Source organism: Manduca sexta, chromosome 7, assembly GCF_014839805.1.
Source record: "Manduca sexta isolate Smith_Timp_Sample1 chromosome 7, JHU_Msex_v1.0, whole genome shotgun sequence".
In the NCBI taxonomy this organism is placed as follows: domain Eukaryota; kingdom Metazoa; phylum Arthropoda; class Insecta; order Lepidoptera; family Sphingidae; genus Manduca; species Manduca sexta.
The window spans coordinates 7,343,891-7,370,037 of record NC_051121.1 but is presented as its reverse complement, the minus strand read 5'-3'; the positions used below and the strand labels follow the sequence as shown (position 1 = coordinate 7,370,037).

At 33.3% G+C, this 26,147-nt stretch overlaps 1 protein-coding gene across 1 annotated transcript; it reads right to left on the bottom strand.

Annotated features, from left to right (window-relative positions):
- Positions 1-349: 349 nt before the first annotated feature.
- Positions 350-23,679, bottom strand: LOC115444338. Its single transcript, XM_030170125.2, has 2 exons — positions 22,941-23,679; positions 350-2,150 (listed from the first exon to the last, which is right to left on the bottom strand). The coding sequence occupies exons 1-2, from the start codon at positions 23,422-23,424 to the stop codon at positions 2,095-2,097; spliced, it is 540 nt and encodes a 179-aa protein (XP_030025985.2). The 5' UTR covers positions 23,425-23,679; the 3' UTR covers positions 350-2,094.
- Positions 23,680-26,147: the final 2,468 nt, after the last annotated feature.

The window sequence follows — 26,147 nt, the reverse complement described above, 5'->3', positions numbered from 1 at the left end:
AAATTTTTTATTTCCCTCCTTCATAAAACTTACAATAGTGGTCCAACCGTCCATGTGAATTGGGATCAGCCTGTGTATATCCGGTGTCAAAGAGGCCGGCATAATTTTGGCAATTGATGAGGGATGATCGTCTCTTGTCAGTTGACCGTTTACCATCAGATGCAGGCCGGTCACGTCACGATACCCCCAAAAATCAAATTTCGGATTTCAATCATATTTATGTTCCATTTAATTTTGATGAAAAAATATGAGGAATATAATTTTAAAAAATATATGACAAAAATATATACCAACTCATCCAAAATATATAAAATGAAGGTATTAGAGATAAAATAATAGATGACAAAAGTATAGTTTAATTATTTTTATTACAATACACAAATTTTCACAAAATCTTTGTACACGCATAATAATTTTAGTACAAATATTGTTTCCCCACCTCAATACGTAAACGAAAGCCATTCATTTACAATGTGTACTTTTTACAAATTGTAAATCGAATTGCTGACTGACCATTGTTAATTTGACCTTATCTTACAATTTCCAGGCACCGAAATGCAGGTCCATAGCAGAGAATAAGTAGGCGCTACAACAAAGCATATTGATTGATTGAAACAGTAAAATAATTAAAATGACATTGTGAGCATTTGCTTAACATTTTTGTCTTCGAGTAAATGATAATCTAAATTAGACAAACATGCAATTGAATAGTGGCTTAGGTTCGATATGGCATGATACAATCAAACTAATCCTATTAAATTTCTCGGTTTTACTTTGTATTTATGTGCCAAAATTTGATTCATGTCCTAAACCCTAACTACGTTCCTGGCAAATTATATTTACAAATCTAAACTAAATATTAGCACTTAATAAATTACATCTAAAGGACAGAATAATAGGAAGCTTCCCCAGTTTGTGGAGACAAGAACAATTATTGCGGAGATCACAGACTAGATTGAAAAATGTTTTAAAAATGAATTTTGAGTCGTTTAGAAAAAATCTCAATGAGCATACACTTAAAGCATGCCTTAATAAAAAAAGGATAAGTTCATTAAAAAAATGTTTTTGGAATCTGATTTAATAAATGTCAAAAGTTAGTATCTATTAATTTTATAGCGATACTAAAAACGTACATGATTTCACATGACTGGAATTAAATTTAAGTTTAAATAGCTACCATTTTTATTTGTAATTTATAATTTGCATCTACTTTATATTCGTAAAAAAAATCAACAGGATTTTAATTTCCATAAAGATTTAGTCTAAAATCTATTCCATAGTGAAATGCAGTTTATTACATTTGGCTTCTAGTTGTGTACAATTAAATAAAAGTTCCTTATTATAAATTAACGCGTGGCAATAAGCACAATATTTTTGGACGTGAGTCCGTTTAACCTAAGCGAGTCCTTTGGAATCGCACCCTTATGTTACAACGCTAATTTGAAATGTCATTTTTGACAGCTCACATTCACAAGATGGTAATGTCAAAAGCACACTGACCACCAAAATTAACCATGACAGGTCGAAATCTTTTCCCTGTAGTGTATTATGCTTGCTACACAAGTAGCTCAAAAATTCGAAACTTCAAATCGTTTATATATTTAGTGTTCTTACCAACATTTTTTTTTCTCTTCACAAATATTATCATAAATGAATTTACTTTGCGCAAAGAAAACAAAAATGTTTCAATGAAATTTACCGCCTAGGAGATTTGAAATTTGTTCAGCTTATGTGAATCTTACTTATTTACTTATTGCTGATAGCTATTTTGATAGCGTTCAAATTGACAATTTAAATTAAAGATATATATTAATCACATAATTTAACATGGTATTTGCATTTAAACCATGCTTGTGATTGTAAACCAAAAAAATCCACCATAGCGAACTTAGTGTAAAATTTAGACAAATTTTAGCCTCTTTACACGCCAAAAGTATGCAATAGATAATTTTGTTATAAAAATCAGGAATAGGCATTTTCCATTAGTATCTACTTATATAAATACGTTATATATCTTTGTTAATAATTTAAATCAAACGATTTTATATACCAACATGTCGCGTTTTACATTAAACTAATGTTAAATTATTTTCATTAATTCTCCTTGTCGCTCGACGACGAATCTGCGTGTTTCCGTAGTGTCCAGTAATCTGAAACAAAAAAAATTCTTTTAGATTTTTGTACAATAATAAATTAAGGGACTTTAACAATTATAAAAAATCGTATAAATAATACCATATTCTTTACTATTTCAAACACTTTAGCATTGTTTTTAATTACACAAAACAAAAAAACGCATACAAAAGTTTAGTATTACGTGGCAATATTGGCAATTATTATTTTGATGTTCGATTATTTGAATCTGTATGATATTTCCTTCGTCATTATTTATTTAAAATATGCCTTAATCAAATACGTTTTTTGAGTAAATTATAACGGATATAATAATTTAAGTTTTCTGCATATTTAATGTGTTTTTTTTTTTATTAAAGACAGACATTAAACAGTATAGTTATAGACCGGGCATCGGGTTCAAATTTGTGCTCTAAAAGTTGTTACCAATGAGTAATATATTTACAGAAAATATGCTAATATGCACATTAAAAACTTGCAAATCACGATATGGAAAAAATATTAAGTATTTTACATTGGTGTTTTGCTATTTCACTGTAGATTACTAACCATCGCATGAGCGAAAAAATTTTGTACGACAATCTTTCCAATGTTCATTCTATATAATCTTACAACTGTTTGGCTACAGCATAACGCTAACTGTTGGGATAGATCTTTAAAAAAAATCTCAAACTCGTTTATTTAAAGTATTATGTAACCCAACACTTTATTAACACTTAATGACAAAATTCACAGTACCACGTTATACCTAAACTGCGTCAAATAAAAAGGTTGGAAATAAAAACATAAAAAGACACCATGAGAAACACAGATTCCCACGGCAAATTGTTCGAGTTATCGAAACGGATATTGCAAATACCGGTGCAAGGTCCACGAATGTTACGAAACTTCCCGAAATTAATATGGTGTGGGACATCACCATTCTTATGTTGTTAAATTTGAATATGCTTATTAAAGTTTGTTTAAAAAAACATATTTTATTTGTAATTTGAATTTAACGCTTTTTACGTCGGACAGGCTAAAATCAAATGTTATGATACATTAAAGGCTGATTATAATCGTCTGATATTTATTTGTAAGATAAAACATGAACGAATTAAAATGATAATTGTATAAGATATATTTTATGTCCAGTCTGGTCATATTTTATCTGAAGGATAACTTTTAGTTTAATAATGTTTAAATAATTATAAAAGTATATTGCTCACGGCTCAGAGAAGCGTGAAGTTTTTCAGCAATAAAAGTCCCACTTTATATTTTCCAGGAATCAAAAGTAGGCTATTCAACTCCGGAGTAATGACGCTTCCTATTAGTGTAATAATTCGAAATCGGTTTAGTAGTTTCTGAGATTAGCGCGTACAGACAAACTTCAGGTTTTTATTAGTATACATTATGTATTAACTTCAGTAAAGTAATCGATAAGCCTTAAAAAGGGCAAATTGTCATTTTCAACAGGAGGCTTGGGTAAAATCGAACTGCTAACCTATGAGATTAATGAAAGGAATTCTTTTTTCTTTATTCTCTACGTTAAGCATAAAAGGTTAACAGAAGCGCAGCGATCATTATAATCATCACGATAATGAGATAGATTTATAAAAGACAAAGCAATTTTGCAACTTTCGATACAGTCTACAAATACTTTTAAGATAAACAAGAATTTCTAATAAGACACATTACACATCGTCGGCATATCAAAAGAGTATTAAAACAAAGTGATTGAATTACTCAGGGAGGTGGCAAATGTTGTTTTGCTGTTGCAAGTTGTCGGATATCGGAATATCGACCTTATAAATATGTAATACAGATATTTCTCTGTTTTTATAACGGCTGATCATATTTGTTGATTACTTTTACATACTATCGAATAAATTACTTGTAATTAAATACCGTAGTTTATGTCTTGTAATCGTAAGCATAGATATAGTAATTATAGTAACTAAGATATAGTTGAAGATATTTATTTTTTCACAAGAATTACATTAATTTATTTAAAGAAATACAATATTATACCTTTTTGTCGCAAATAACATAATGCGCGTGTGAGAGGTCGATAGTTCTAAATATATTATTATTAATGATACTGTTTAATGTCTTTGTAAATATGTAATATTTTCTACTTGGACACATTAATATCTAATTATATTGAGAAATATACAGCCTTCCAATTGTTGTTTAAAATTAAATTAAGTATTTACGTAAATTTTGCTTTCGAAACCCTATAATGCATACTGATATATCAGTATAATGTATAAGTTTTTTTTAGATTCATAATAAACTATCACATTTTAAATATTATGAGATAAAAAATATTTTTAAGTTTCAATACATAGATTATAATCCCTCCACAGACATTCGCGTAGACATTAAGCCATTTCAACCATGTCACTATGCAAACTGAAATAAAACGTTTAAAATGATACTTTTACGTTTTGTTTATAATTCAAGTGTGAAAACAACAGGAAAAAACCTCAATCTAAGCTCAGGAGACGGCAAGAACCGGTCGTGTTCGACTTGGGCCAAGTGTGGCCAAAAAAACCACGTGTAGAGTTATTTATCGATACTTGCTCGCTACCTGATTACGCGGCCGACATTGTATGCCGACATCAATTCTTATACGTCATTATTTTTTTACGTTTTTACAATACTCAGGTTAGTAATGTGATTATTTTGTTTGTTGTAAATTTTTTGAGTTTTTGGCTGGGTAATTAATTATATGGGCGAAGTTGGGTGCTTGTAAGGTACGTTGGAGTGGCCTGGACCATCCATCAATGTTAAAATTAATATGTCGATTATACGGTGATGTGTTTTAATATTCTTGATATCAGACGTTGTCAAAATTTAGTAAACGGAGTTAAAATTTTGAAGGGCTACTTCGGGTTTACAAAATTATATAAATTACAATTTTTTAGATACGATAGTTTACTTAGGAGCATCGAAATAGTGTAAATTAATGACAAAATAGTGCAGGGAAATACCAGAATTAACATCATAAAATGTATTCAATTATCTAAGTTGATTATATTCTAGTCTGCAACATTCAAAACGAGACAATGGTCTGTTTTTTTTATTTTATTATAGATTCGATACCCTTGTTGGGTCGAGTGGTTATATCGAGACAATAATCATAAAATTAACAGTTTTTTACAAGGTTAATATACCTACGTAATATATTTTTTTTATATAAAACTCTTTGCCGTTAAACCTTTTGGGTAATTAAATAAATGGTCTTATTGTTTAGATTTGTACCTGCTAAGTGTTAATCTTTTACGACTTTTGTGAATAATAGCTATATAATTGCCGGTACTATGATATGAGCCTTGAATATGCTTTTAAAAGATGTTTTTCTATAATACTTAAATAAATTGCTAGTTACAACTGGACTTTCAAGGCCTAACAATGATAATAGATTGAACCTACAATAGCAATAAATATTTCGTTGCCTCAATTTGTCAATATTATACATAAGTTGAGTAAGGTTTACGCTAAGGTTGATTGGGAGAGAATACCTATGGCATTAAGTCTGCCTTTATATATCTGTGTATTAAGGGCAATAAATTAAAAAAATAAATATTTATCAAAAGAAATATAAAAAATTATTCCTCCAAAAAAAAAAAAAGACAAATAGTCAACCTATTTTCTAAACATGGTATTTAGCTGACGACAACGCGTACGCAAAACACCGTAATTGTTTAATTTGTTAATATTTTTATCACGTTCAGTATAGTTATTTATACAAATACATTGGACTGTTAACGGTACCACACACCCACGCTAGCCCACGTAGTATGAGCTGAGTGTAATGCTAAATAACAAATAAAAGACCCCTTTACTAGCATTCCGGTTTTGATATAATGAAAGCGTAGACGAATCCTAGTTTTCCCCAACTTCCTCTTTTTAAGAACTCAGAAAACTTTAAGAATACTACATTTAAAGTTAGAAGCACGTAAAGGTATTTATAAATATTTGATATATTTTTTGCTGCATTACTAGCAAGTCCATAACTTCCATTATGGTCTCAAAGGCAATCAAATAAGGTTTAAAATTTTATAACTATGAAATGCATATCATAACCTCTGCGAAGCCGATAGACTTGACGGCAATTGACTGTTCAATGATCATACTATTAGCCAATTTGCTACAATACCCGATATTTGTGGGAAAGTGTAAAAACGTTCATAATCAATCCGATTCCCCCAACAACGATATTTTAATTATCGTGTTAAAAAATGTGTAACTAGGTTACAGTGCTAATTGGTACATATCTGCTTCCGTTAACAAAAGCAATTAGTGTGTGGCCACCTAGAATAAACGGAAATGTTTGGAAAATTGTAGGCTAGCCCGCCCACATCAGTATACACCTCTTTACGCGTTGGAGGTTAAGAGAAAGGAAAAAATAATCTGTGAGCGCATTCCTTGATAAATCAAACACCAGTTGATTGATTAATTCCCGTAATGGTTTCGCAATTGCAATTCGCAATTCCTGTCTTCGTAAATAATTGGGTATATTGATTTATTAAAATGTTTTCAGATGATAAATAATTAAATTATTTTAACTAAACTAGTTACGAGTACATTTATCTTTTGAATTAAGTCGTAGCCTAATAACTACGACATTGTTTATACTAATGCAGTTGCTATGGTTACTACATATTATCTAATATGGTTTTCTTTAATGACGAGACGAGCTTGCCGTCACATAATGGTATGCGATACGACCGCCCATAAACAGTAGAAACAACATCCAACACCTTGAATTACAAAGTATTGATCGGTATCCCACTGCGCTCACCATCCTGAGACATGAGATGTTATGTCTTATTATGTCCAGTAGTTACTCTGGCTACAATGTCTTTCAAACCGGAACACAACTGCGACTACACACTGGTGCTTGGCGGCAGAAATAGACATTGCGGTACTTACCCAGGCGTACTCTCACCTATGAGAGACATACCAGTTACCTCCAGGGGCATGATTCTCTACGACAATGTCGAACTTGTAACACGGCGTGTTTCGTTAACTTCGTGTTATGACTGTGTAAGAGTATTCTGGATGCTAATTTGACATTTCATAAACACGATGAGGTGTGACACATCCGCCTTATGGGCATGTTACGAATTGTCAAAATAACGTGCGGCAATCCAGCGCGTCTATGCGCGTTTAGACAAATTAATTATTTAGATACAACGACTGTATAATTTCTATTGACGATAGTATCCTCTTTACATCGTGAAAACTCAAATATAATATTCTACCTTATCAGAAACAAAACAAACATAAATCCTAAATGATAGAACTATTATTCTTACCTATGTTTTGTATCTTGATAGTCAAATTTGTGTTATGGGCTCAGCGGTGAAAAATAAGCTACTTTACTACTGGCAACCCGACTTTTGACAACAATTGAGGTCAATCAAGTTTATTTTTATTACTTCGATGTAATATTTCTATTAGTAAATAGATAGGCCAAACAAATATAAAACACTAATGAAGGTATCTTTTTAAACAATGTTTTCTTAATTATGTACATTACAATTAATACTATGTAGTTTCTTTGTGGTGAAAGTTTTGTACCTATAAAGTTTGATAACAATAAAGATTATTGAAGAAATTTTTACTAGTTATACATTATTGTTGTTATAAGTAATTGGTAGAGGTCTTAATCAAGGGCTTAGCCAGCTTTAAATTAAATATCAAAATCTTCTAAATGTGAATATCGATCCAGGGAACAAAGCAAAAATTTCATGTAGGTAATCCCAATAATTTTACACAATTACAAACAAAAGTATGTAATCATGTTAAATCTAAAATTGTTTGTACAAACACTTTCTTTTTATTTTAGGAGACCAAAGGCATCTTACATTGAATACTAATGTTAACAAAACTGATAATATCAAATGTAATAATAAAATAATTTCTTTTACAGGATAGTGAATGTAATGCAAGATATTCCAAATAAATAATAGTAAAATATACTCAGTTTTAACAACATATTATTTTTGTTTTATTTTTTATTTGTTGTTCAGTCTTAGATAACATAATATACTTAAGTAAAATTTCTATACATGAGTTTGAATGTTTGTTAATTAATCAGTTTCACCTTAATAACTAAATGAATGTGTATGAAATATGGTACTCAGACAGTGAGCTGTGGATTGAATAGAGTACTTTTTATTCCAAAAGATTAATTCCGGTTGAGCGGCAAATAGAAGTTACTAGGTAATAGAGCTATAAATTTTTAAAAATAACGTTTAATAGGCAATATACACTTATTTTAATTATTGTTGGTAAGTCTGTTATATGTGAGTGTCTGTCTTAATAGTTATAAGGTGTCTACGGCAATGTCTATTTCTATAGCCAAGTTAAACTGTGTCCATGCACTGATGTGTACCAGTTTAGAGGAAATTGTAACTAGCGTAATTACTTTATAAGACCTAAAATCTTTGTCTCATTCTGAAAACCTACTGTGGAACGTCACATAGTGCTTTACAATTCAAAGTTCCGGATGGCATTGTAACTGTTTATGGGCGGTCGTATCGCTTATCATCAGGTAAACGGCATCCTCGTCACATTATTTAACTCAATAAAAAAAAAAGAATTTGAGTTAATGCCTTGTCGATTTTGCAACAAATTTTATAATGGAAGGTCCGTAGAATTCCTATTAATATACGTTGTTAGCGCTAATTTAACATAAACTGCATAAGCACAACAGCATTTACTATTATTCATATAACAGCATTCGTGTAAAATCTTCAGTAGCATTCAATATATCAATTCAATTCAATTTTTAAAATGTGGCTTTAGTAAACAAATCAAGTAAATAAGTCAATGACATTGACATTTGACAATAATTTTGAAGTTATATTTTTCGTTTGAAAACAATCACAATCTACAGAAATTTCTTTAAATTATTTTTATATTCCTTTCATGTTTCTTACATTTAAGTATATACAAAAATGGGATTAAATAAAGTTTGGCAGTGATTTATTCGAGTTACATCATTTAATATCACGAATACAAACAAAAAAGCCTTTTCAAAAACCGATACTTGCCGATTCGAGGGGATGAAAGATTTCTGAACGCATTAACACATCGTAATATAAAAAAATATTAAGCATAGACAACCTATCGTATGGCATACACAATACCTATTTATCAATTACACATCGTGGCGCGTGTATGAAACGCGTTTGTGTTTAGAGCTTGTTTTGACAACACGCGTTTACGGTGTGTTATCGCGAGTAGCATAGGGAATCAACCTACAGTTAACATGTTACTGTTCTAAATAAATTATTTTCATTTCCACCATTGTGAGAACGCAAATGTAATGTTAAAAAGTCCGACAAGGATATAAACATTGGTTCTGTGCCAATACATTCTGAGAATCGAAAACAAGTATAAGAATTATCATTTGGTAATTCATTTGATTCGAAGAAGCGTGACCCCGATCGTATGTCCCCATAATTATATCAGAATGAAGTATTGAGCTTCGTTTACACCTTAATTTATGCTTACGAGTATTAAGAATGAAATAACATTGATTTTTGTGATAATTTGTGGCTTGGTGTCGAGGAATAATCTGTACTTATGTATGGAAAAAGAGGCGCAATAAATCGCACAAAACAATTTCCGAAAAAAGTAATTGCATGTTTAAGTGCTAATATAAAACATAACTATCCAGTATGTTTTTTTTAACTTCTTAAATCATTGTTATATTACATTATGTTTTTTGAGACCGCAAAATTAAAACGTTTTTTAACGAACGTTTTTAATTAACTTTGTTTAGAATAAGTAGGCATAAATTTAGCATGAAAGTAATTAAAATTAGACATAGAATAATCTGAATTTTTGAAAGTAACTGCAGTGAAGTTAAAAGTAGTAAAATATTTACTTTAAGTTCTTTAAAATTCTATCGAAAATAACTTTAGGTTTATTATATTAAAAATACTAGAAAAACGTAATTTTTTATATAAGTAGAGGTTGTTAAATAAATTTCCTATTACTTCTATTGCAAATAATAATCCTCACTCCTTACTTACGCATAATATTCTCTTCCCAATACTTGTAAAGTATGGCGATACAAATAACAATTTACAATCACATCACGGATAACGATTGGTGGTGTGTCCAGCGATAAAATTAAAAAATATAAATAAAAGGGTGTGACCAGCCCATCGCAGAGACAGCTTACTTTATCACCAACGTTACGTCGAATACAGAATGTTGTTTTAAACGCAATTAATTCAGCATTCTGCGAATCTTGGAAAGTTAATAATATTACATTGAGTTATGAAAGGTATCAGGAACTATGCAAATCTAGGCATAATTTTCTTATATAAAATACAAACCTACTAATCTATACATATTATAAAACAAAGTCCCCCTTTCTGTCTGTATGTTATCGATTTTCTTAAAATCTACAGGACGGATTTTTATGAAATTTGGTATGGAGATAGCTTAAAATTCTAGGAAGGTTATAGTTTATCCCGGGAAAATATATATTGGGACTTTTATCTCGGAAAAATTCTTCGCGTGGGCGAAGCCGCGAGCATAAGCTAGTAGTGTATAAGGGATTCAAATTTTACTTAATATATCACCATAGTAAAATTTGCACGAATAATGTGATTTGTTAGTGTAGGTAGTCTAGAAGTCAAAAACCATAAACAAAAGAGTGACTCACAACACATTCCCATATAATGTAACTGGATATACTCCCGAAAGTCAAAGACATGAGTCATGGAAGGTATTTCTTCACGTGGCCGGTAGTTATTCTTGTTAGTGTAACAATACAAGTTGAAAGTCGTTCATTTGATCCTTTGAGGAAACGCATCCAAAATATCGAGTAGGTACTTATGGCAACTGTCCGCGTATTTCGTTCTAGAAAAAAAGTAGCGTATGTAAAATAGCATAACTTTCCATTGGTAGATTTTTTAAGGATTAGCAATTTAAAGATTAGAAAGTTGCGTGTGTAAAATAGGTCAATTTTCCATTGGTGGATTTTTTTAAGGATCAGCAATTTAGAGATAAGATATATAACAAAAAATACGTCTATTTGATTTTATGTAGATTGCATTATTTATTTCGTAAAATGCCGGCAACACTTTGACAAGACGTTTTTTTGACAGCTATTACGTATAATAGGATCAGATTGTAACGGGAAATTACATTTTGGTATTGCGTAATAACAGGAAAACACGAGTGAATTATGTTTACTATTAGAATGTAAAAACCCGCCTTCTTAACGAATAGACTTGAGAAAGGATATAAAACACGTGAGGGCTTGAGTCCCTCGACCCAATGATGTAAGTCTGGCTGACAGAAATATATCTCCTGAAGATCCTGTTGAATCAAGCCCAGTTATGCCTCCATTAGATTTATTTTTACGTTATAATAACCATCCTTGCATATTATAAAATAATGTCCCTCGCTAAATCTGTCTGAACGCGATAAACTCAAAAAGTACGGTACGAATATCGATTATATATTCAGATAGTATGTGACCCTGTGAAGATCATAAAATACTTTTATCAGGGTAAAATTGTTCTAAAATATGAGTAAAATTCTACCACAACCATAATCGAGAGTTGAATTTACATAAAACTATACATTTCCGGAATGCATCGCGTGTAGAAACCAATCTGAGATAGCCCATTACCCGTCCCTCTAATTACGCGGAGATACACGCTATAGGAATCCGTGTTGTACAAGCCTGCCATGCAATTTTGTGTTTAAACTCATTTCATATACAAAGAAGTCAACACCACTTATACACGTTCCATAATTTATATTGTTTGCATTCGTAATACATTCGGTGGTTTAAAACCTGATATTTTTAATCCCAGCTTTGTTGAATAGTATGTGATGAATTTCGATGCTAATCCTTATATTTGGGCTGTCAATTGGTTTTGTGATCTTAAAAAAATATTTAGAAGCTGGAATATGAATTATGTAATTTAATTTTTAATTAGTTTGTACCAAGGAGTGATAGCAATATATATTTATGAACATTGATGATAAAATTTTTATTCTATGACTTATGATCAACGTGACATTTAAGTATTGATATTTTTTGGTTCTTTATAAATCAGGTTAGGCGCGCTAAAGTCTTCTTTCTTTAAATACCTATCTGCTTCGTCTATCTTCTATTATACCAAATCCAAAACGCCTCCTATCGCCGCACCCTGTATATACTATTATTGTAATGTACGCGCGGTTCCCGTTAAGTTCGGGTCAACACCCTACGATCCGCTGTATCTGTGAATTTTAAGCCATATAAAAAAACAAGACTGGATTTGACAAGCTTTACGATCGTCGACTAGTGCGTAGAAAAAAGGTAAATTGAGTTTTTTGTGCTGACAACACCGGATTTATGAAAGTTACTTCAATCTACGATATTCCTTTGTTCTTTGTCTGTGAACGTGTTAAGCTTTGTTAGATTTGAATGCTTGAACGTGAGATAAACAACTTGGGTAGTGATTCATAATTGAATGATTTAAATTCAATTAATATGAAAATAAATGGTAAATGTTCTAAATTTTGTGGATTTTACATTTGAAGGTATATTATCAGGTTTATTATCAACGAAGAGCTAAGCATATAACTTCGTAATTTATTAAGATTTTTCGAATTTGATAGAATTAAAAATATAAGCAATTTAAATTAAAAATAAATAGCAAATGTTTTATATTTAGTGGATCTTACATTTCAAAGTATATCGTTGAGTTCATTAGCAAGGAAGAACTAAGCATATGACAAAATCTAGTTGGCTACGAACGGTACTTCACACATCCAGTTAGAAGTCACCGACTTATCGCGCTTTGTTTAGAAGTTAAAACGAATTTAAGTAAATATAGGGATACTGAGGTTTTAGGAAACATTATAATCACTTAATAAGTGCTAGGTTTTTTAGGTATATTAAGTAAAATTACAAATTTTAAAATATTTTAATACAGTAAAGGAGAAACGACAAAATTAGAAAACTACAAAAAATAATAAAAAGTGCTATTGAATCGCGTATGTGATGAATAAACAAACATTATTTCATTTGCTTTATCATCAATGCACGCCTAGGGTTCACTAGTGTATGGACAGTGTGTCAACTACCTATATCGTACTAATATTATAAATGTGAAAGTCTGTGCGGATGGATGTTTGGATGTATGTATGTATGTTTGTTCCTTTTTCACGAAAAAACTACTGAACGGATTCGGACGAAACTTAACAGTAATATTGGTTATACATCAGAATAATCCATAGGCTACAATTTATAATGGTTTTGTGTAATTTGGTCATAATATAACGATACAAATCAAGTAAGTCGGAAAAAAATATGCCTGAACTCCTTCACGCGGGAGAAGCCGCGAGCAAAAGCTAGTAATATAATAATATCAGCGCTGTATCATATACTGTCTCACTGTTGGGCATGGGTCTCCTCTACTACTAAAAGGGATTAGGCCTTAGTCCACCATGCTGGCCTAGTGCGGATTGGTAGACTTCACACACCTTCGAAAATTCCTATAGAGAATTTCTTAGGTATGCAGGTTTCCTTACGATGTTTTCCGTTACTGTTAAAGCAGGCGATAATTCACAAAAAATACACACATGTTATTTTTTTTTTAGAAAAGTCAGCGGTGTGTGTCTTGGGATCTGAACCTGCGAACATTCGTCTCGGTAGTCCGTTCCATAACCAACTAGGCTATCGCCGCTCAAGCTAGTAATATACCTATAATAAATGTAATAAAAAATCAGTATCAAAATTTCCCTATAACCATCAGCCTATTAACCACTTAGATGTTCAGATCTCCATTTAACATTATCGAATGTATCTTCACGGTCCTGAAGGGTTCTTTAGTACCTAGTTACGAAATACCACATTCGTTTTGGACACGCCTAGATCGATTACTCGCATCATTCGAACCAATAGATCATGCGTGCCTGATGAAAAGAATGTTTAAGTAAGTTGTGATGAAGTCTTTAGTTTTTTAAGGGTTTTGTTACGATTTCACGGTTTGGCCAAATGCATTTATGTATGGTGTGAGGTAATTGATTAAGCATCCAATAGGTCAAGCGATGATGGTGGGGATTTTGCTGAACGAAGGCACATTAGTAACATTTTAACGAATGTAGCTTTTGTTTTTTTTTTTTGCAGGGACGGCAGAATGACTCTCTACACCTGATGGTAAGCGGGGTCCAATAGAATATCGACTGACGAGAGATGATTACCCATCGATAGTCGACACAATTATGCCGTCCTGTTGGAACCGGATATACACAGGCATCACGTGGGACAATATTGCATATTTTAACACCTTGTGTACGGTGGTCGTTATCCGGGCAAATATTAAATATATCCTACCACCAACAATAACTGCCAGTAACCTTTTCAAATAAAGTCAAGCACTGATCTCAAGAAAATCCGTTTTTTCAATAACATTTCTTCAACAAGCCTTTACAAACCTAAAGAACGTGATCCAGGGCTGCACAAACATGAACAAAGCGTTATTAGCACACGTGCGATTTTTCATGTAAAGCACTGCCGCACGAGTCATTGTGTAGTATCCGATAAGCTTTGAAACAAGGAAACCGACAGTTATCAGGGCACCACTGGCCGTTGAACTTGCCTTCACCTTTCACTATGAGGGGCCCAGGACCCCCCAGTGGTGATTTTTAACTTGACAAAAAACTAGGTGGCAATTTCTTTTCACTTTGATAGCTCTTGTTTTTTGTTACCTGGGAATCTAGGTCTGTGGTCTAGAGAGGATTACTGTCTTTACATAAGATTGAAAGGCTTGGAAATTCAACCCAAGGTCTTGCGGTCTGCCAGCTACCTTACGCTAGAATAATAATACTAGTAAGTTAATGTAAGTTTCCATATTTTGTCTATACCCAAATTAAACATAAAGACTGACTTTTTAGTTTGAGTCAATGAATTCTTTTTAGCTAAAACCAGGCGTAAACTGCTGAGACCATGGATTGCGCTCCTGTTCTAAGGTATTTACGTCAAAACATGGTAATGAGGTCATCTCGATAAGACCATAAGTAGTACTTTACTACAGAAATGTTGGTTCACCATCCATTATGTAGTAAGAAATTCCTGAACTTTTACGTGATGTTTAACTTTTGAATAAGACTACCTTTCGTAATGTGAGACTTGATTAATCTTAATTAACCAGAGTACTCATACGAAATAATAGAGATTTGACTAGAGTATAATTAACTTTATAGAAACAATCTGTAAATTTTAAAATTATCAGAGCAATTACTACCCATGACAATCTACAAGATTAGGCGTCGACAGATTTGATCCAAACAACAATTCAATGTTAATTTACATATTTATCAATTTCTAGCTTCTGCTAGCGGTTCCGCCCACGTGAAATTTTTTCCGGGATAAAAGTCCCGCTTTGTTTTTCCGGGATTAAAAGCAGCCTTTACTTAGAAGTAATGTAGCTTTCTATTTATGAAAGAATACAACATCGGTTTAGTAATTCCTGAGATTACCGCGTTCAAATAAACAAACTCTTCAGCTTTATAATATTAGTATAGATTTTTTCCTGGTGTAATGTCACAAGTTCTAATCTAATTGTTTGTGTACGATGTGATTTTTCCCTTCCTCGATGTTGCAACCAGTGTCATAATCAAAAAAATAGTCAACCAAGAATGCAAGACCCCAGCATCAAGTTACCAACAAATCTATATTAAAATATGTGCTTTATACAATAGTGAATAGACAATGACACGCTAAAAGTCAATAAAATCAAACTACAACATAAAACAATTTAAAATCGCATTTCGTAATACATTGCGCGTTGCTGATTGATTTGTGTTCGCCGCGCCGTGTTAAACACGCAACCGACGTTATTATTAAATGTGAGAACAGATTGTAGTGCGGTAATTTCAAAGGAATGCAGAGCTGCAGACTGATATTATTAGTTTGATTAGTGTTAGGTATAGCTGAAGTCTAGCACTGACATTGTGATTCGTTTATGACTGCTATCCGATATGTTTTTGGATAAGGCTGGTCTGTGTTATTGTCTGACGATGATTTTCGACCAGTTTCTGCCTTGATAGTATCAGTGATATTGTTACTTTTACTCAAATTACGTGGTTTGTGGTAACTCTTATGGCTTTTACTTTAGCGATGTTTTTGTTTTGTGAAATTTTATGTCATTTACTTTATCTAGCTTTGCAAATGACTGTTTGATATAGAAGAGCAGAATAGATATTGATTCAGTTGCTATCTTCGAACTAGAAATTGGTTTAAATTGTACAGAGCAAATAAAATGGACTAATCGCTTATAAAAGACTTGAGAGTTATTAAAGTTTTTTTTTGTATAGTTCTTAAGAGTTGTACATGTATTTTAATTCATTTGCTAGTGAACAATTTATATATGTGTTTATGTTTTTTTTATTCTAAGCAACATTTAATGTTTTTACAATCCTAACTTTATTTTGGTTTTATTATAAGTTAAAATCTGATGTTTAATCCTAACTCTAATTTGTTTGACAGTCGATCTAAATGTTTCGGTTTTGAAAGGATCGTTTCTATTTTTAGTTTAAACCATACTTTCTCACAGTGCGATGAACTCATCCAAGTGCAGCGAGCTATCATAGGGCACGGTGGCTGATTTCGTGGGGAGCGTCACGGTCCCGGATTTGGTTCCGGTTGGAGTCACTCAGGAATTTTATTATTACGAGATCTGGGAATGTTGTTGCTAACCTATTTTTAAATTTTAACGGTTTTTGTTGCCATGTTGGGTTAGGTTGCGTCTGATGGTGAGATACATTTGAGTTATTTAGATCAATGAACTGACATCTTTTAATCCTGATTAATGAACAATTAATTTTGAAATCATAATCGTGAGGCGTTAACGATGTAAAATCATACCAGTAAATTTAAGAGTCAATGCTATTACTCCTATTATAATTATTACTTAAAATCTGCACCTACTCCAAATATCCTTGGACGAAACGTTCTGCGCACTAAATCACTGAGGTCAGGATATCAAGCGGAACACACTAAGACTGTCTATAGTCTATACCCACAGACAACTTCCTCGTATTGTTCTATTGTTTATGGGCTACCCACACGAAATAATTCCACGAGCTGCTCATTTAATACCTATAAACGCGACGTGACCTTATTAGGGGAATAAAACTATAGCATTAAGGTGTAGATTTCTGATAAATATTTATGTAATGGCCGTAGTATTAAACAGGTATAGATTCTTATTGTTGTGATTATAGTTATGTAATTATTTTTATTTATTGTTTTAGGAAATGTCAAACGAAGAACAAAATAAGGAATACAAAAATAAAGAGCAAACAAAAGTAAACGATGTTCTACTAAAAACAAAAAGACTCAAATGGAATTCGACCGGTCATTATGAGAACAAATGGGGAAAAATGGACGAAAGTAGATAGAATGGTATCCAAGGAATGGTAAGACAAAAGGGATGATAAATTAAAACACGGGAGGATGTTCTATTAAATGGATGGAGAAGATTAACTCGTGACAGAGATGAGTGGAAGAAACTAGAGGAGGCCTATGTCGAAGGACGACCTAACCAACAAACTGGTTATTGAAAGGCACATTTTAATTTATTGTTTCTCGTCAAATTAGATTTAAATATAACTTACTTAAGTTAAAACGAGACGTGACAAGACATGACGAAACAAGACGAGCTTGCCGTTTGCCGGAACACCATCCAACACCTTGAATTACAAAGTATTTTTTTGGTATTCCACTGCGATCGCCATCCTGTGACATGAGATGTTAAGTCTTATTATGTCCAATAGTTACACTAGCTACAATGTTCTTCCAGCTGGAACACAACAGTGATTACACACTGCTGCTTTGCGGCAGAAATAGACTTTGCGGTGGTACATACCCAGGCGTACTTTCACATATAAGAGACCTCCCGCCACTGACAGTAAGTGATTTATAGAAAAAAACTATGGGAAACAATTTTTCATCATCAATCCTTGACTGGAACTTCTGGTTAATAATAATTAAACAAGTAAAACTACCGTATCAATACCATTGAAACACAGGCCAAGGCAGCTGTACCATCGTTTCTTACGGTTAAATTTAAAATTAAAATGCTTTACAAGTATGATAATAACGATGACACAATTGGTCGAATCTTTCAATACGTTTATGGTCAACAGTGAGTCACTATAGACCTGGGTTCTGATGTAATACTCGTAATGTTGTAGTCACAGGCATATGCTCAGTAATCATGTTTAAAATATAGTATTTTGGATGTTATATTTATTAAAGACTAATTAAGGCATTAAGTTATGAGACTTGAAAGATTTTAATAATTAGCTATGATTTTTTAACGAAACAAGTATAATAATTCTTAAAATTACTGGGAAGCCATTAATGCAATTGTTTCTTCAGTGACCCTAGGAATAATTGCAAGATCAAAAATTGTTGCACCACATAACACAATGTATGAAGTCACATCGTAAATTTCGATAATTATTTGCTATAAATTTACGTGTTAAACTTATGTAGATTCTAAAACATCTTATCGATTGCATATCGATACAGGACAATCAGTGCAACTCCGCGGACAAGCAAATATCAAACCAATTGGTAAATACGTATATACTGAAAAGAAATTGAGGCCACATACCACACCCGAATACTTGAAATAGTTCAAACTTATTTATCTGAAAGCAAATAAATTCTATCGTATAGTAAATTATGGATTATGGATTGTATCGTCCACTTACCCAGTTTTGGAGTATTTGAAAAATATGTTATCTGAAAAAGTAGGTCTAACAAGTTTAACTAAGATTACGCAATGTAAATATTTGAGATTTTTACAAAATAAATATGTATTTATGTTCTTACCTACGTTCTATACAGCTTGTTATTGCGAAATGAATTTAAATACAGGATAATCTTTTCAAGTCGTATTTAAGCTATTTAATAATTACAGTGATTTAAAACACTTAGCGACTGTCTTGCATCATTAATAAACATATGTTGCTCAACTTGAAAGTTAACTTTTAAACACCTTTACCGTAACATGCACACATGTTCTATTTATTCAGCTTGTTTTAAACAGTATCTTGTAATTCATTGGCGGGTCATTGACTTTCGTAGATATATTTGGAAATAATTTCTTTCGGCGTTTATAAAAACTATTTTCAACTAAGGATCGATAGTCGACACGAGCGTAAGGGAACGGTAACCGTTTTTATTTAGAAACATAATGAAGTAGATGCAAGTAAGAAAGGAGAAATATAAAAGTTTGTGTTACATTTTTTAGTAGATTGATATGACGCAGCACTTTGTGGGTGGCTCAGGAAATTCCAGAAAACATTAGCCATAGATAGCGTGAGCATTTCTCCACGGTCGCTATATTTATGTCAGCGTGGTTAATTGCCTCTTCACGCTCCGATTAAAGGATCTAAGGATGGAGAAAAGGTGAGTGCCGTGAGCAGCTGTAATGATTTAGTAAGATGGACTAATTTGATATGGATATCTTCTTTTTATTTCGTTTAACTTTAAAAATGTATTGGTTATGTAATATACTGCTATGCATGATTATTTTTGGACAAAGAAAATAATACGTAATCAATTTTAAGAATCTAATCAAAATATTTATACATCAAAAATTTACGGTACACTGGTTAACATTTAAACTATATGAAATTAAACAGAACACAAATAATGCAAGGAAAAAAGTATATTAATAATGTGACAGCCAACTAAAATTTGGGGCAGTGCCAGAGAAAAAACAGAAAACATTTTGAACACACGTGCTCGGGGCTACACAGTGTTTAAAAAACGCCAGTGTGTCCAAAGACCTAACGTGGCAGATACAAGTCACTCGACTCACCTACATATATTATTTGCAACATTGTATAAGACGTAAAGTTTTAAACCTGGTAGCAATGATTCATAGTATTTGATTTTTTCCAAGATAATTATTCTCCTCTCGACACCACCAAAAGGGGCCAGCGCATTACCAACTCAAACGCAATTCGACAAGGTTCAAAATTAGAAATGGTTGAACTGAATGAATTTCGTTAAGGTACTTTAGTAAGGAGAAACAAAAAATGTAATGGTGTTGGACCATAGTTGACGTAACCGGCCGATGACCCCGAAACCCATGGGGCATCCTATCGATTTGGCATGACTTGAATATCTGATATAGGAAGTTTCTCTAAACAGCCCGGAGGTTGTAGACCTTAGATCCTAAAAAAAGGTAAGAGTTTTGAGTCGGTGATGTCATTGTTATTTGGCCGGACTAATCTTGATATACGACCGCTTTGAAGACATTTAGTGATATATAGTTTATATGTTGTTTGTATGTCTATTTTTATTGAAATGCATTTTTTGATTTATGGTTATTTGATGCTCCTCGAATATAACCTTTGCCAATCAATACGTGTTTTGAGGATTCTCATAACATTATTAATGATTGTCAAATGGGAGTAACATTTCAAAAGCTATTTTTGCTTTAACGAGATTCGTTGTGTATGTTTCGAACTTATCTAAAATCGGTGCTATTTTTCTAAGTTTTAATTTTTGATAATAATCGACGATAAAGCCACTGACATTACCAACTTGATAATGCCAAGATCTCCAAAAAAAACTAAACCTTAAACTTATAACATGTTTGCGCGAAATGCGAACCCGGCTCATACTTCCAGAAACAGCCACTAATATAATTGATGCTTTGTTTAAGTTTTTATACAATGATATTCAATTTAATGTTGATATAGTCAAGGGGATAATTGCAAAAACTGAATGCCTAGCTTTAATACATTACACAAGCTAATTAACTGGCACAAAAACAATGTAAATGCATGTAATGCCTTTTAAGGTACAGGAATGGTGAAAGTGACCGGTTCACTTTTCAGCATACTTTCGTTTGACATAATTTTTAACTTGCAACAGAATTACATAGTTTAAAAATGGTATGGATTTTAAACGAAGTAATTTTGATAAAATTTAGACAGTAATTCAATGTCAGCTAATGACGGATGTGGTTATTGCAGTCGAATTAAATAAAGTTTAGTCACAAATATCTAAATCCAGAGAGTAATGGTGCAATAAAGGCCACAGTATAATGTTCAAGGAAATTAGATCACGTGCCGGCTATGTACGAACGGGAACGCGGTTTATCGTCTTGGTAACATTCTATAATGCACTTCTGGTACGTTTTCTAGTGTGAAACATTTTAATGGTGAAACGGACAATGATATCGAAGTCATCTACGAAGGTAATGGAAATTTAATGGCCGCTGTGCACCAAAGAACGTAATATCAAAGCATGCGCGAGGAAGTAATGAAACATCCACTATTATAGATGTTGAAGGCAGTATTACTTTTATGTGTATGAGAAAATCTGCAGATGATTCAAAAACGTTTTTAGTGTTCGTGTCAAAGGCAATTTCTAAATGTCATGTTTCAAGGCTAATTTGCTCTTTGATTCCGCGTTGGAAAGTTCGTCATATTTTTATGTTATAAATGGATTTTAGCATATTAAGTATCTTGCAGGTGTAAATTTAAATCACTTTTAACATGTTATAGCCCTAAAATTCTCAGTATTCGAATACTTGATTGAAATATGACGTCGCAATATATAACAAGGAGCAAAGTCCCACTTTTTGTGTAAGAGAAGAAGCCAAATAAACACTTTAACAGTGTTTAAACAAGTTCCCGATAACTGGCCCAATTTTTTTACAATCCTACGCGCTTGCCTATCAATATTCACGAGGGATGTGAGCCCGATGTTTGCATACAAAATGAACAGCAAGATTCACTGAGGCGGGTAAAGGATTACCAATGAAGTTCTCATGGTTTTAAACATGTCTCTCAGTGTTTTGAAAATTGTTTTTCTAATGAATGTGTAGTGAAATGTTTTGAGTTGTCGAGTAAGTGTGATTTATAATGACGTACGTCTGTTCTTTTTAAAGGTACGAAATAATAATAAATCTCTGATTTTCGTATGGGAAGTCTTTGTTTGTATTTCATTTTAAATTGACTGATCAGGGTAAGTGAAAATCACATACTCGTAAAAGGGGTCACATCAATTGCAGATGAAAATAAAAAAATAAGATACCTATAGGTAGATGTTTTTTTTACCGTCAAACCAAATGTTAGAAATAAATACCATTTTTCAATCAAATGATCATAAATGTCCCATCTTTCCTAACGACTTATTTGAAACATGGTCTTTGTTATAAAAGAAAGGATCATGAGGGAGCCCGCATGACTTCTGAATTTATAACAAATTGTTAATTCAAGAGTGTCATGCCCGGCTCCAATCAGTGTGAATATCAGATTATAATGCTACTAATCATATTGTTATGTAATGTTGAAAAGAGCTTAAAATATTTTTTTCCTTGTTTCCCGCATTACCTCAAAATTACTGTGTCAACAAAAATGATTTGTCTTGAAATTTGTAATTTCATTTTTAAATTCTTTTGGACTGTGTTATAAATTTGTTAAATTAGAAAAGTATCATTAATTACTTAGGTTTATAATTTTAGAAATTATAATTTGTGTGGTAATATAATATCCAAGCAAGCAGTTTTTAGTTATTAATATTTGTGTGGCAAAGTTAACCGCAATATGCCCGGAAATATTCTCACAACCGACCTAGTAACACATCGGAGCACTAAATAACCAGTTATTCAGATATTTGTTTGGAGGCGGCAAAAACTTAGGTAATTTTATCCTGAGCGCCTGAAGCGTCCACCTGCCAGGTAACAGCCATTTGAGGCTGTTCATAAAAAAGGTTATAAAATTGGTTAAAATATACGGATCGTAAAACAATTTACCTGTCATTTGCAACTGCCTCCTGGAGGCGGGAGTGCGCGGCGTGCGAGGCGTGCGCGAGGCGCGCGGAGTCCGCGGCGTCCTCGGGGTCCGCGGTGAGCTGTGGTTGCTGGCCGCGCGCCGCGACGGTGAGCCCAGCACCCGCAGGTCCGTGTTCTCCACACATGCCAGCGCCTCCGCAGCTGTCCTCATTGGACTCTCAGAATTCTCCTTATCCTCATCACAAAACTTCACCGGCGAGTCCATTTTTGCCGTCTTGTAACATTCAGTGTCGATGTCGAAATTGAACCGCCTTATGAACCGCTTCCGATCGCGCGCGTACTGCTCGGCCATCAGCCGTCGCGTCTCGTCCCTGTCCGGCGCGCCGAACAGACACTTGCAACTGCCGCGTCGTCTTCTCGGCGTGTTGGACAAGTTCCTCAGCGTCGCCATGCCGGCGGACATCTCGAATCTCCTCTGTTTCGGTGTACGTCCTCCCGCTGCCATGTTTGTGTTGCGTCAGGTGAGCTCCGACTGGTCGCCGAGAAACATCTGACTAATCTCCCGAGAGAAAACAGCTGTTGTGGGCAGGTAGGGCGCGCGAGACCGCCTATACGCCGCGCCGTGCGTTAGAGCGGGGGAGTGAATGACACCTGGCGGCTCCGACGCACCAATCCTAACCTAAAAGTTCCAGCGTGGTTGCGACCGCGCGCACGCTCTTTCTGCGATCGACTGACGCTAGGTTTTCCCGCGCATCGCCTCGTGCGCCGATTTTAGCCACTTGGCGCGCAAACTTTAACAATGGATTCAATGGAAGCAAGGACGCTTTTTGTCACGGGATACAGGTGAAGTCTTGAAAGGGGAGAAATTTTATAATACGTACAATACACTTTTTGTAATTATGTATAGTGGTATTGTCACCCGGACACCGTATTCATGTTTCAAATGTTTATTTTTAGCTGTGACGTCGTTATCTCTCGTTTAGATAAGTGGACATTGAACATTTTCTTAATAAATAAGTATTTGATAATTTTGTGACTCACACTCACATAATGCCGAACTTTAAACTAGGAGCAGCGTTGAACATTTTAAATGTTTTACTTGCGAAGCTAATATATTTTTGATCGGCAGATACAAAAAATATGTTTACTAATAAAGATTTACTGAGGCGAGATTATGTTAATATTTTTGAGAAATTTTAAATCTTTATTCCTCAGATTTTCATGTCTCTTTAGTTTGTAAGTCTTTTTGATGTTTATTTTTTTATGTTCACTTATTTACTTCAATTGACTTATTTAGTTCTGCCATACTGGCCCACACGATTTTGTCTTTCCGTTCCTTAGCTCGTTTAAGGCTTATCAACATACCCCGGAAATAAAACGATTTGTAGACAACAAGCGAATATTATTCGAACCGGTTCCAATGATTCTGGAGCTCCGAAGTTAAACTACTGTACATGAATATTCTTTTGTTACTAATTAAGTATCCAACCAATGTATAGAAACAATTTTGATTGAACGACCAGTATGTATTAACTTAATAGGTTAATTTACTATCTTTGATTTTGTATATTATATTATATGCAACGAAAAAAGAATACGAAAAGACATTCTTCTGTGAAGTCAGCATCAAAATTGGTTGAAAAATAAAGCAGTTACTCATATGTGACATATTATTGTGAACAAAAGTGGGTGCGTGGAAGGGTTATCATGTTATCTCTTTCTTACGCACGCACCGTTATGGCCGGCAACACTCGGTGACGTCACCGTTTGCAATTTCTATTTTCGATAGCTACTCCTCACACAAAATTTCGAAACTTTATAACCTATATATTTTTGTGTGGATTTTAAAAATTCTTATTCCATTAGATGACAACCTTATTCGATAAGTATATTAAAAAAGAAAGAGTCAACTACCCAATTGGTTAAAACCTTATCATTACATTTAGTTCTTCTCCGATATCGTCACCCAAATACCATTTATATACATAGTATAATTTTGTACTTTCTATATAAAAAGCATTTTGTATAGTATTATAAACTTATCAATATATTGCCATGCGACAATGTTGTGGACGTCATTTTTATTTAGCACCCATTGTACTGGCTTACTTGAAGAAAGATCGTAAATTTTAAAGTACCCCAAATGACACCTTCAACGTAACACGGGTATCGGTTAAACTTTTCAAAAGTTATTTGTCCTTTAAATTAAGGTCTGCCGAAGTTTCTATACATTATAGAATAATGATGAGGGTGATTTTATTTACACTGAAATGCCTCTTTTTCTTGAAACTCTGTCTATCCTTCCGATACGTGCGTAATGATATACAATAACAAAAAAAAAAACTAGTCTGACGAGGAATATAAAAAAAATCGTCTAGTGGTTAAATTGAGGGCCTACTTTATCGTACCGATATCGTTAACATCAAATTAATAACAATAATATGAGCCCTGTGTACATATTGCACCACTGCTGAGCCACTGAGAGGGATTAGGCCTTAATCCACCGCGCTGTCCTAGTGCGGATTGGCAGACTTCACATACCCTCAGAATTCTTATTGATAGCTTCTCAGGTATGCAAATTTTCTCATAATGTTTACCTTCATTGTTAAAGCAAGCGATAATACACAGAAATACATACTTTGGAAAGTCAGAGGTGTATGCCCTTGGGTTTTGAACCTACGGACATTCGTCTCGGCAGTCCGTTCCACTCCCAACTAGGCTATTGTCGCTTAAAACGTAAAAATTAAATAAGCGAACCTAACGCAGGTTTTTATTTTCCCGGTAAGGCTATACGTAATAACTTGTGGGTAAAGTAATATTACGATACCCATTAAAATCTTTTTATAGTCATAGTTACTATACTTACTAGAATGCAGAATAAATAGGTATACACTGTAACCCAGAAATAGTAGTTCATTTGAAAGTCTAACTAATCTAGAATAACTAGTAGTCTAAGATAGATCGTCTGGTTGTCCAAGGTCGGAATATACGTCACAAATAAAATAAGAGGTGATTAGCATCTTGTTGGATGAACAAAATGCTGAAAGTATAAAAAATACTAATGAACAGGGTGATATTGTCCTTTTTGTCTAGAAAAACTAAAAACCATAAAGTTAAAAAAGTCGACTAACTGCGAAGATTTTGTATCCCAATTGGTTTTCGGCGGACAGTCCGCCCTGTGACCATGAAGGCTGCAGTCTTCGAAATGTCGGGAGAAAATTATAATAT

Bases quoted from the DNA above. Each gene is read 5' to 3' on its own strand.
- LOC115444338 (XM_030170125.2), bottom strand. From the start codon at position 23,424: ATGGCAGCGGGAGGACGTACACCGAAACAGAGGAGATTCGAGATGTCC. The intron at 2,151-22,940 runs GTAAATTGTTTT...TTTTTGTTTCAG, and splicing joins GAGGCAGTTGCAAATGACAG to ATTACTGGACACTACGGAAA.